The 13331-nt window shown below is 47.1% G+C and overlaps 1 protein-coding gene across 1 annotated transcript in view; it reads left to right on the top strand.

The window, feature by feature from the left end:
* The window catches only part of Csmd2 (CUB and Sushi multiple domains 2), a 633859-nt gene that overhangs the window by 535583 nt on the left and 84945 nt on the right, over window positions 1-13331 (top strand). Inside the window, exons 40-43 of the mRNA XM_029561678.1 lie at window positions 1750-1868; window positions 2339-2408; window positions 5392-5508; window positions 8251-8460. Of these exons, the coding sequence (XP_029417538.1) occupies window positions 1750-1868; window positions 2339-2408; window positions 5392-5508; window positions 8251-8460 (516 nt within the window). The remainder of the gene's footprint in view (window positions 1-1749; window positions 1869-2338; window positions 2409-5391; window positions 5509-8250; window positions 8461-13331) is intronic.

The raw sequence follows: 13331 nt of genomic DNA, 5'->3' as shown, positions 1-13331 counted from the left end.
CACTGTTGGGGCTGGAGAGATGGCTCAATAGTTAAGAGCACTAGCCAGCTGCTCTTGCAGAGGACCTGGGTTCAGTTCCCAACTCCCACATGACAGCTAACAGTCATCTGTAACTCCAGTTCCAGGGTATCTGATACCCTCTTCTGACCTCCATGGGCATTTCAGGACACAGGTGTTTCTCACATACATGCAGGAAATACACTCATACACATAAAATAAAAATAATAATAAATAAAAATTTTTTTTAAAAAAAGAAGAAGAAAATGTTATCAGGGTTTCATATCTGAACAGGGCATGAGGACTCATGAGATAGACCAGGGGCAGGTTGCCTGGGATGACCAGGAATCCCCTGTTCCTTTCACCTGAGCACCTGGCTCCCTGCAGGCTGCCAAGGGAGCCGCCAGGAAGGTAAAGGCTGCCCTTTCCCAAACCGTCAGGAACCAGCTCAAACAGCCACACAGTGCCTGGCCCCTCGGGAGCACCCCTCTACTGATGCCTTTGATGAAGAAGCACACTTTGAAAGAGGGGAGAGCTCAGTGTCCAACTAGCCCTGTGCCCCTCATGAGTCTCCTGAGTGTCACTCTGGGGAAGTGAACCGCACGTCCAGTTCACCAGGACACAGAGATCTAGTTCATGAATCCTAAGTACACACACCTGTTACTCCTGAAGATGGGCTCCCATGGGGTGGGGGGAAAATGACAGAGCCCCAGTCAGGAGGCACTCTGTTCCTGCCTGTGGGACTCACTGAGGAGGGGTTCACAGCACGGAGAGCAGGACGTAGGTACCTACATGAGTTTATGTGGCCTCAGAGCTTGGTCTCCTCCTGGACAGGCCTGGAGTCAGACTGGTATGGGTCTGAATCCCAATCTTGTGGCTTAAGACCACAAGCATAGGTCGCTCTCACCCATGTCTTATCTGTGAGGTGAGAGTGAAGGCCTGCAGCAAGGGGACGGAGTGAGGTGAAGGACTCACTGACCCTGCCTCACTCAGGGGACAGGCTCAGTGAGTGCTGCTCCTTCAGTGATGGTCATGATGGTGAAGGTTGCATGGCCACTGTAAAAGAAGGGAGGGTTAGTGAATGAGTTACAGGTTGAACTTTAAAAGTCAAGGAGGGAGAACAAAGGAGAATGTGGGCACCCACAGAGTTGATCTTGAAAAGGAGTGTGGCCATATCGTGAAGGTCCTTGAGTTCCCTGTGATAGACTACAAAGACTTACTTTAGAGTGGGCAAGGAGGTCCTATGCATCAAGGAAAGATTTTAAACATCACTAATGTCTATGAGGATGGGTGACAACAGCAGTGGCTTGGGACAGAGAATGAGAGGGAGGCTGGCACAAGGTCTAACAGTATGTGAGAGACAGCACTGACAGGGTAGGCCAAGTGGGAGGAGCTTTTGGTCCCTTTCCAGAAGGTAGCTGGCCTGACCTTGAGAAATGAGGCAAGAAACAAAGACTCTTGCTGGTAGGCAAACTTCTCTCAGGACAGCCTGCCCCTGAGAGGGGGACTTTGACTGAGCCCCAAATATCACAGAGATGCCCCATCTCTAACTGTGCCCATCCCTCTCTTCCTGTAGCCTCTCTCCCACCACAGAAACTGTCTTCAGAGGGCAAAGAAAAGAGGGAAATTGGGAGCAGGTGCAGGAGGGATATGGGGGGACCTCGAGTAGAGAGGCCTGGGAGTCTGCAACCAGGGTGCTCCCCGCACCCCATGACCATTCTCCTTCACTCTCTCAACCTGTGTCTTATCTAGCTGTGGGTCTGAGCAGTTGTCCTGAACCAGCCGTACCAAGTAACGGGGTGAAGACCGGCGAGCGCTACTTGGTGAATGATGTGGTCTCTTTCCAGTGTGAGCCAGGATATGCCCTCCAGGTACATCTGTCCCCTCAAAAGGAAGCCCAGGGCAGGGAACAGGTGTCCCCTGAGATGAGTGGCTGGGTTTGCCCCAGCAAAGCACCAAGCACCGCCTCTTTTGGGACTGATCATACAAAAGACAAACTGCTGACTGGAACGACCCAGCATAAGCCAGCTTTGAACGTCTTCCTGCAAAGCTGGGTTTGATTGGACTTCAGGAAAATTTAATTTTCTTTTGAAGGCCATGAGGGAATTGAGTAATTAAAGGAATCTCACAAGGAAACCTTTCATAATGAGAATTCTTTAGTAATGATTGTTATTCTTCCCCCCAGTTCTCTCCCCCTGCTTGACCTCACACCCCACGGTGGATCCGTGTATATCTGTGTCATGTTCCTTAACATGAGGTCCCAAGCAAACCCCTGTTCTGGGTTGTATGTATAACTGGGCCCTGGGGGCCACTAGCCCACTCCTCTTCCTCATCCCTCCAGGGCCACGCCCATATTTCCTGCATGCCAGGGACCGTGAGACGATGGAACTACCCTCCTCCACTCTGTATTGGTAAGAGAACCCAACTCCACAATCTGCTCAAGTCCAGATCCCTAGGGATCAGTGCTCACTGGCATATTGCTGAGTTCAAGTTCAAGTCAGAAGAAAATCTGATGTTCTGGATTTGTTCCAAGTCAGTAGTTTCAGCTTGATGGTTTTGTAATCTCTAACTCTCATTCAAAGCTATTCTGACTTAAGACTCTGCCTGCCAAATGAAAAAAAAAATTACAAGTCTTCCCACTTGAAAACATTATGATGACCACTGTGATTCCAGATAGCCAGCCAGACCCCAGATGGCATTGTTAGTCACGTCGGGCTTATCCTGTGACTTGTCAAAGGACAGACTGATAAATCCACATGGATTGCACATGAAGCAAGGACTTGGCTAGGCTTTACTGCTTTGCCCGTGCTAGGCAATGCTGAGGAAATTAACAGACATGAAGAAAGACAGGGTTGCTTCCCTTGAGACCTCTAATCAGGTCAAGAAAGCAAGAAACAAGCAGTAATTGAGTGTCTGTTACATGCCAGGCTCCATGCAACCTGTTTCCCCACTGCAGATTTCCAGGGGGAATTTATTAGCCGTGTGTGTGTGTGTGTGTGTGTGTGTGCACTCATGCGCATGTGTGCACAGGTGTGACTGGTGTATACACTTGTTGGTATGTGCACCTGTCTTCATCAACCACTTTTCACCTTATTTTCTGAGACAAAGTCTCTCTCTGAACCCAGAGCTCACCTACTCAGCTAGACTGGCCAATGAACTCCAGGAATCCACTTCTCTCTCCCCTCCCCTTCCCATCCACTCAGATCACAGGTACACCACTGGGCCTGGCTTCTACATGCTGGGCATCCAAACTCACACCTTCATCTTTTCATGCTAAACACTTTATAATGAGCCATCTCCCCAGTCCAGAAATCTAAACCTTTGAAGGTTCAAAAGAAATACGAAATGGAACTCAAAGGTTCTCCAATGTGGGTTTGACTATAAAGCATCTCCCTCAGAAAGTAAGGTGACTCAAGAGAGTATCACCCAGGCACAACAGTATTTCACTCCTTTAATTTCAGTAGCATACAGAGCAGGTCAGACGTGCCATGCATGTAATATGTGACATGGAACCCTAGGCACCCGCCCAGTGTATATACCACAGAGGCCGGGTCAAGGAAACTATATGAGAAGCAGCTGTCACTCATGTAGAGTTTATTGCACACATCAGCCCGGCTCCAAGGGAAGCACACCCTTCTTCAAGGCCCCTCACAGCAGCCCCCCGAGATGGGTGCTGCGCTTTGGGGGCATGAGAGTTCACCACAGGATGTGAACTGGGGACCGTGACACAAGTGGTTACACTGCTCTGTTCTGGTGCGCTTCCTAGTCACCATCAGCCCAGGAAGCACCAGCCTAGACCCGGCATTTCCTTCCCTCCACACCTTTCCCTTTGCCTCCATGACCAGCTAGCTCCTCTCTGCTCACGCAGTCTTCCCTAATTTTATGTGAAAGATGAAAATTGATGTCAGCTGACCAGCTGCTGTGGAGCCCCAGCCCTGCATTCTCATACAACCCTGAAATCAGATATCTCCAGATCCTCCTCACACAGTTGGGTGGTGAACCTCACCTGTAGGCCGCCCTACCCCATGGAAGATATATTTGGAAAGAGCCTGGTACAGTTCCTGGCACACAATGAGTGACAGTCACTTCTTGTTCCTTCGTCCTTTGTCTGCAATCTTTTTTAAAAAAAATTTTGAGTGTATGAGTGTATTGCCTGCATGTACATAAGCGCACCCATGTTGTGCGATGCCCTCGGAACACAGAAGAGGCCATCAGGTCCTCTGGAACTGGAATTACAAACAGTTGTTAGCTGCCATGTGGGTACTGGGATTCGAACCCAGGTCTTCTGCAAAAACAACCAGCATTCTTAACTGCCGAGCCATCTCTCCAGCCCCCAAGGTTACTTTTAAAACCTGCACTTAATTTTCTTATTCAAATCCCTGTAAATGCTCCCTAATGTTAATGTTGATTTTCCAGGCAAGAAAACCAAGATATTTCATATACACCCTCATACATTCACACACAGAGAAAACAATGAGTTAGTTAAGTACCAGGAAGAGTAGGAAGGAAAAAAAGGGGGACGTGGAATAAGAGATCTTTGAGCTAGTCACAGTGACTCAGGTCTGTAACTTCAGCACTCTAAGAGATAGAGGCAAGGACTACCTTGAATTTGAGATCAGTCTGAGCTAAATAATAAATAGTAAGCGCCACTACAATGTGAGATTATCTAAAACAGAAAAAAAGAGGAAGACTTTGACTGTGCTCGTTCCTACTTGAGACCAAATAAAATGATCATTTTTTAGCACACTGGGATAAATCAAGAGGACTATCTAAAGTCAAAAGAAACCATCCTAAAGGTTCCAATATGCTCAACTAGAAGTTCTATTCTAAAGGTCTAAATTTCATAGTATTCGTTGCTCAAGCCCAAGAATCCTCTTAACAGATTTCTTCTCCCACCAGAGTGAAAACACAAGGTCAGAAGAGGGCATCGGATCCCCTAGAACTGGAGTTATGGACAGTTGTTAGCCACCATGTGGGTGCTGGGAATTGAACCTGGGTCCTCTGTAAGAACAGCCAGTGCTCTTAACTGCTGAGCCATCTCTCCAGCCCTGTTGCCTGCAGTCTTGAAGAGTCAATTGGAGAGGGAGGAAAAAGTGAGTTGATTATAGTGTAAGGAATGGAGTAGTCAGATCTCCCCTAGAGCAGACCACTATCACTTCCCCACATATCCTTGGATAAAGACATCCAGGGTCAAGGTCGACATTCCTGGGCACCCAAGCTGTGCTTCAGACATGAATTTACATATTCAATTTTTCCAGTGTGCAGATTTCCAGAGAGATTCCATTGGATTCTCAAAGAGGTTTATGACTCAGAAAAGACAAACCTGTACCTCTGAACACTGTCATGGCCCTGCTCTCTGGATGCCCTGACCCCTGTCTCCTCTCATTGTCACAGCGCAGTGCGGGGGAGCAGTGGAAGAAATGGAGGGGGTGATCCTGAGCCCCGGCTTCCCAGGCAACTACCCTAGTAACATGGACTGCTCCTGGAAGATCGTGCTGCCGGTGGGCTTTGGTAAGTCTGCATGCAGCCTCCTCAGGGAAACAGGTTTTGAGAGCTGGGTTAAAGCAGCTGTCCGCCCATCCCAGCATAAGCTCAGCCTTAGCCCTGTGTTCCTCTAGGCTTCATCTGCTGCCATCTGGTACAGTCTTGGAGAATGGCAGAGATACAAGGGGCAGGAAGCTTGGGGTTACCATTATTTGAGTCCTGAACTAAATCGGGGAGGCAGGTATCGAATAAAAAACTCCCTAGGAATGGAGCTAATACTATAGCTCAGTGGTAGGGAGCTTGCTTTGCATGTGCAAAGCCAAGGGTTCCATCCCAGCACCATTACAAAAGAAAAAGAAATCACCTAGAATGGTTAAAAACAAAGAAGAAATCTATTTTACTGAGACTAGACCTGAAGTTGTGCTTTTAATTCCCCCATCCGATTTTTCATCCTAATTAAACTGAGCCAAGGTCAATAAAAAATTGAGTTTACATTCCTCGTAGACACATTCTAGCCAGCCTGGAGGTTGGGAGAGTGGAGATGGAATATCCCAGGTATGGGGGTTGTTGCCTGTGAAGGATCTTAATCTAGGTACAAAACTTAATTGCTGGCAATTCATGCTTGTGATATAATTTAACCCTGGATGTCTGTGCTGAAGAGAGCCAGGCTTTGCACAAGGAAGTGATGGATTATCCTTTGGGGTCATTTTTCCCAACATTGCTCAGTTCCTAGGAAAGAAATGTTCTAAGAGGATTCTTCTTTTTTTTTTTACACTCTATTAGCGTAATTAGCTGCACAAAAAGTAATGGGCTTCATTGTGATAGTTTCATGCCGGCATATAATGAACTTTGATCATAACCACCCCCCAATTGCCTTCGTTTATCCCTCCATCTCCCATCTCTTCCCATGGGGATGATCCTTGCTCAGACTGGGACTTCTCAGTCTGCCAGCCTCAGGCTGAAGACTGCTCATTTCGTCATTTATTACTCAGCTCAGAGCGTATCTTCTGATGTGGTTCAGGTGGTGGTCTTTTCTAAACCAGGATAGAGAAGGGAGCAGTGGGGTGACCCTCAAGGGCTAGTATATTCTGTCTAGTACCATCTCCCAAAGGACGTTTTGGCAGCCTTATGAGAGTCCAGATGTGAGACGCTGTGGAGTCTCTATTGCTGTACTTTCGGTCTTGAGGATGAAGGTCGGGAGAGGGCGACACACGGGCAAACAATTTAAATGAGGTGGCTGCTCGTGGTGAGTCCTTATACTCAGCCACCAAAGCGCTCTGTCTCTAAGTCTCAGTTGCATATTCAGGCTCTGGGGAATGAGCCTGCTGCAGATCCAGTGATATAGATCAGGATCCCTTTGCTTTCAAGTAGACTCCAGCACCATTTCTCATCTGGAACCTGGTCAGGGTGTAAAAAGAGCCTCTGCGGTTACATACCTCTGCCACTAGGTGGCGAACACGGTCTAGTCCTTTCCACGCAACTCTTTAACCAGCTAGTGTTTGGGCACACAGACTGCAGTGTTCTCCAGAATGCGAAGATCCATGGGCAGGGACTAGGGAGCACGGCTCCAGACATGATGACTTAGAGATGCTCATTGCAAAATGGTCTGTGATTTGGAAGCAATCTACGTCGGAGAGTGAGCTGTTCGTGAGATGGAATTACTTGATACGTGATTAAGATAGACAGGAGATGGTCTTCGACATTATTATGTCTGTGCTCTATTCCTCACCTAATGAGAGACACAAACTGTGGTGTGTATGTGTTCATGCTAGAAAATTAGCAAACACAGATGAGCATATTTTAAAAATCAAGATCTGCCTGTGATCTCATCAGAGCTCTGTGCTCCTCAGACTCTGCTGCCCTTGAACACCCGTCTGCACCCATGGGGTGCCTAGCACAGCCCTAGTGCACGGCAGATGCTCGGTCAACATTATTAGCAATTAATAAGTATTCTCCCAGGTTTCTTAAATATAAAAAATTAGAATTAGAACATTTTTCTGTTTCTATTGTCTACTCTTTTTCCAACCTGATTTTTCTGATTAACAATGTAATATGTGGGCATTTTCAAATGCTCAGTAAACAGGTTTCTCCAGGAACATTTTCCATAGTAATCCAATTTTGAAAAATCTTGTCAGTAAACAAATATATCAGTGTTCCCTTTCCAACCTCCATTCTCCAAAGCTTGTGTAAATATGTATACCAAGGGCTTAATTAGATCCACTTAACCTGTCAAGTTGCTAAGAGATCTTGATTAACCCACAAAGATATCAAAGTGTGAACTTCATTTGGCTTCTCAGTGGATCACATGGTACAACAGATACATCCAAGTTTTGTGTTCCAGAATCATTTAAAGGTTCTAGAAAATACCAGCACGAAATGTCATGGATGCCTTTTGATTAAATGAGGGTTGTTATTTTTTAGCTAAAAGTTTGTTTCAGAAAAATATCTTTATATTGATATTAGACATATGATTCAAATTAAACCAAATGTTGACCCTGAACTTTGCTTTCTATAAAATCGAATAGACTCAGGATGGAACTCTGAAGTAACAAGTGCCTTTAGTTTGGAATGCAAGTCTCTTGACCTTATGATCCTCCCTGGAGGCCAGAGGAGGGCCTAGGTGGACTCAGAAAGTATCCTGGGGGCCCTGCCTGGGTGGGGCTCTGATGGTGAGGAGTTTGGACCCTGAAGAAGATGTTGTGATGGGAGGGGCCACAGGAAGCAGGGCCATGCGGCTCTGGGCACTGTCTGCCTCTGTCTCTTTTCCAGGAGCTCACATCCAGTTCTTGAACTTCTCAACGGAACCCAACCATGACTTCATAGAAATCCGGAGTGGCCCCTCTGAGACCAGCCGCATGATGGGCAGGTTCAGTGGAAGTGAACTTCCGGGCTCCCTGCTCTCCACATCCCACGAGACTATTGTGTACTTCCACAGTGACCACTCCCAGAACCGACCAGGATTCAAGCTGGAGTACCAGGGTAAGGAGGGAGTTCCAGGTGGCTGGGCTCTCCATCCCCACCATGTCTGACTCACAACCACCCATCTTCCCAGCCTTCTGTAGGGGAAGAGATACTAGAAAGGCTCCGGGGCAGAAGGCCTGTCTCTTGGGGTGTCCAGTGGGCAACTACTTCTCTGTGCCACACCCACAAGTTACCTAACTCCATTTGATTGACAGCTTAAGTGTTCCCACAGCCTGTTCCAGAGCTGCAACCCTCCACAGTGCCCACTGAGGCTCTGTAATGTCTAGATATGGCTCCATAATGCCAGACCCCACAGCCAAATGTCCTGGGCCGTCAACCCACCCATTTCTTCTCAGACATCCCTTGAACTTGAGCATCTTAGTCTTAGCAAAGCTCCCTCTAGGGCAGGATGGAGAATTCAGTTAACAACCCTAGATGAGACCCACCCATACACTCACGAGGTTCTGCTTCCTGAGGTGAAACACTGTGGTTGGCCCTGGGCTCCCAGCATGCTTTCCTGGGAAAAGCCGGTCCACTCCAACTCAGGCTTCCCTGTGTGATGGGCTGTTCACCACCTCAGGCCCATTGTGCCCCACCTTTGTGGCTCTGTTTGGCAGCCCTGCTCAGCCTATCTCCTCCCTTGGATGATTTCCTAGTGTAACTGACTGAACTACAGGTTCTCTTTGCCAACTTCTTCCACTCATCTTCCTCCATAGTTTTAGATATTTTTGCCAATACTAGTACATGCTTATTTATAAATCTTAAAATCTTTACAGTTGCTTTGGTGAGCGCTTTGCACTAACAGTTCCAGCTGCTGTAACAAATGCCATAAGCGAGGTGGCTTGTAGCAACAGAAATTTCTTCCTCACAGTTCTGGGAAGCCTAAGATCAAGGTGCTGGGAAATCCAGTGTCCAGTGACAGCCCAGTTTCTGGCTTATGGTGGTGTCTTCTCAGAATGTCTTTGCTTGGTGGAAGGAGTAAAGGACTTCTCTGAGGCCTCTTTTATAGGGACATTAGTCCCATCATGAGAGAAGATCTCCAAAAGGCCCTCGCCTCCAAATGCCCTCACATTGGAGATGAGGCTTCAGTATGTGAATTTGGTGGGGAGGGTACAAACAGCCAGACATGGCCATAGGACACAGAAAGTCAAAGTTCTCTCCTGATCCCACCCCATCATCGCCCTATGCAGCAAAAGCAACTTTTATTAACTCATTGTATTGTATGTATACTCTAGCTGCCTTACCTTCTGTAGAACCAGAATAGAATCACACTGAAGTGCTGTTTTGCTTTCAAAGTTACCTTTTAGTTACACAGATCATTCACCAATACATTTACCTTGGCAGAAAAGGGAACAAAAAAGAGGGAAATGACAGTATGACAGATTATTCCCCAGAAACCACCACTAATATTTTTATTTCCTTGATTTATTATTCTTTTGTGTGGAAGTGGGGAACGATCAGAGAATGGCTTTGGAGAGTCAGTCTCTCCTTCCTTCCACCTTTACACAGATTCCCGGGATCCATCTCCATCTCAGGTTCCCAGGTTTGTTTCGCAAGCACCTTTACCTGCTGAGCCATCTCACTAGTCTACCACTAAAGTTGTTTTGTGGGGTATTTTTGTTTGTTTCATTTTGTTTAGACAGGGTCTCCCTGTAGCCCCAGCTGGCCTGGAACCCACTATGTAGACCAGGCTGGCCTCCATCTCACAGAGATCCACCTGCCTCTGCCTCCCAAGTGCTGGGATTAAAGGTGTACAGTACCATGCCTGGCTGCCACTCAAGTTTTGATGTGATCTTCCTAGACCTTTCCCGTGTGTGTGTGTGTGTGTGTGTGTGTGTGTGTGTGTACATGTGTGTGTATGTGTGTGTGTGTGTATGTGTGTGTTTTCTCCTAGGAAGAACATGTAATTTTTTACAAAGTTTTTGACCACATTTAATTTAATATGCAAAACTACACTATACTATGTATAATTTTCTGAGACTTGACTTTTTTATCCCCATGGCTGGGAGCCCCTCCCTTGTTAAATAGGAACACTTAGAAGGACTGACCTTCTCATTCTGGGCAGCCCTAAAGGGGGTCTCCTGAGGTGGGCACATTTGGGCTGGTTGCACAGGGGATGCCTGTGTGCATGTGTCTGTACTGAGTACTTCAGGGAGCATGGCAGGCTCTTTACTGCAGGGGCTCAAAAGCTGGGCCTCTACAAACCTTGCCTCTTTGCTGTTACTGATGAGGTGGTCATACCCAGGGAAGCTGAGGGAAGAGAGTTGTCACAAAAGCCACAACAGTGTCTGTGTCTGACCAGTAGAGGGTGCAGGCCTGTTCTTTGTGCCTGAACACTGCAATGGCCATGCTCTGTCACAGTGGTCTGTCATGGAAGACACTTGATTCCAAGGGTGTGGTCCGTGTTTCTGGCTGGAGCAGATGCCATCTGCTCCCCACCCCCACCCCCACCACCACTAAGACCACCCCTGGGTCTTAGTTACTAGAAAGGCCATCACACAGTACCACAAACCCCATGACAAACAATGGAACTTGAATCTAATTGTTCTGGGGAAAGAGTACAAGATCAAGATTTCCGTGGGGGCAGGCTCCTGCAGGCTGTAAGGATCTGTTCCAGGCATTGGACTGGATTCTGGTGGTTTTCAGCCATCTTTGGCACTGCCTCCTTTGCTGAAGCATCACTCCAGTTTCTAGTTTCATCCTTACTCAGTGTCCTCCTGTATGTGTCTCTAAAGTTCCACACCTCTCCTTGATTGACACATAATTATTGCACATATGTATGAAGTACAATGTATTGTTTCAAGAGAGGTATATATTATGTTTGATCCAATCATTGTAGTTAGCATATCTATCACCTTAAATACCATTTCTTTGCAGTGATTAACTCAAAACACCCTCTCTTAGGTATTGTTGAGGACACAAGGATAAAACAAACTTGCACACTGGTGGTGGGAATATAAATTACTAGAGCCATTGTAGGATGCAGAATGGAAGTTCCTCACATTTTTCTTTCTTATAAAGACACCAGCCATATTGGATCAACCCTAACCGTACATTTATTTGGCTTTAGGTGCAATGAATGAAGGTCTTTTCTCCCAATAAGGCCGCATTCTGAGGTCTTGGGGGTTCTAGCATTCAACATGTGGAGGCACAACTCAACCTGCACTTTCTCCCCGACACTTGTCTCATAAATATAAGCGTTGGCACCACTGTTGTGTCAGGAAGAGTTGCCCTGGCCCCACCCCACACTTCCACTCCTCCACAGACACATCCCATGCAGTGGAGGGGTGGCTCTTGCGTGCTCCCATGTGATAAGTCTACTTGTCCTTGTGAAGATATCTTCCTTAGACTCACCATTGACTCCCCAGACCCCCAGAAGGGACTTGACCACTCCCACGAGGCCCCTGCCCCTGTCTCAGAGGGCACCCTTCCCCAGCCTTTTTCTTTCTCTGAAAAGGACTCATACAAGCCCGCCCTTCCTGAGAGACCCAGCTGTCCCTCTGAGGTTTTAAGAACAAGTTGACATAATATGGTGAAGACTTGACCGACACGCTTCACTCACAAGACCCTTGTGTGCCACAGACCTGGCAGCGCCCAATGCAGCCACACAGCCTTGGACTGCCTTCTCCCCTTGGACTGGAGCCCAGCCTCCATTAACGCTCCTTGTCTGTGATGATCCCAACGTTTCTGACTAGGGTGGTTGGGAACAGAGGCCCAGGTGCTTCTACTGAGGCCTCTAATTTGCAATTGACACAAATACTTCTCCCGGAACGATAGGCCCACCTCATCTATTTGCCCCTCCCACAGCTGTGCACAGTCATGCAGTGTTTGCAAGCTCTGGGCTCTAAGTATCCCTCCCAGGCTTGCCCTCTACAGGGAATTGGTTCTTTGGGTCCCCCAGTTTGCAGAAGAGCCATCAACTCCCATTGAGATTATTTCTGTGAAGTGGGTCCAGTTTTCTGTAGCCCCTCAACTTTCTTTGCAAGAATCTAGCTCCTCTTGCTCAAAGTTCCTCCATTTGGACCCTGAGTGTCCCGAGGTTGTGACTCCCTTTGCCCTGCCTTAGGTAAACATTTTCCCATAACGTATTTAGCAACAGCATAAGCTACCAAGACCTCCCACTCTGACAGCCTTAACTCCATCAAAATGTCCCAGGAGGCTGGGAAGATGGTTCAGTGGGTAAAGTACCTGCCACCACTCAAAGATGAGAAAAAAACACACACACACACACACACACACACACACACACACACACACACACACACACCAGCATCCACATAGAAGAGCCAAGGGTGAAGCTAGGGACAGGAGGATCCCTGGAACTTATTGGCCAACCTGTCTGTCTAATCGGTGAGCTCCAGGTTTAGTGAGAGACCTTGTCTCAAAGAATAAGGCAGAAAGGGGCTGGAGACATGGCTCAGCGGTTAAGAGTACTGGCTGCTCTTGCAGAGGACCTGGGTTTGGTTCCCAACACCCATGTGGCAGCTAACAACTGTTCCCAACAACAGTTCCGGGGGACCCAACACCTTCTTTTGGCCTCTGTGGGCATTGTATACATATGGTACCCTTACATACATGCAGGTAAAACATTCATACACATAAAAAATATTAAAATAAGTCAAAATTTTAAAAAGTGGAGAAGCAATTAAGACACTTAACATTGATCTCTGGTCTACACAGGAGCACACACATACATGAACACACACCCATATAAATATGTGAATATGTTACACACACAAGCACACACCCATACAAATGTGTACATATCACACACACAAGCACACACCCATACAAATGTGTATGTCACACACACACAAGCACATACTCATACAAATGTGCATATCACACACACACAGAAGCACACACCCATATAAATATGTACATATCTC

The sequence above is a fragment of the Nannospalax galili genome, unplaced genomic scaffold (genome assembly GCF_000622305.1).
Source record: "Nannospalax galili isolate Female #2095 unplaced genomic scaffold, S.galili_v1.0 scaffold473, whole genome shotgun sequence".
NCBI classification, from domain to species: Eukaryota; Metazoa; Chordata; class Mammalia; order Rodentia; family Spalacidae; genus Nannospalax; species Nannospalax galili.
Note: the sequence above shows the minus strand (reverse complement) of the source record. Positions and strands in the feature narration are given on the sequence as shown.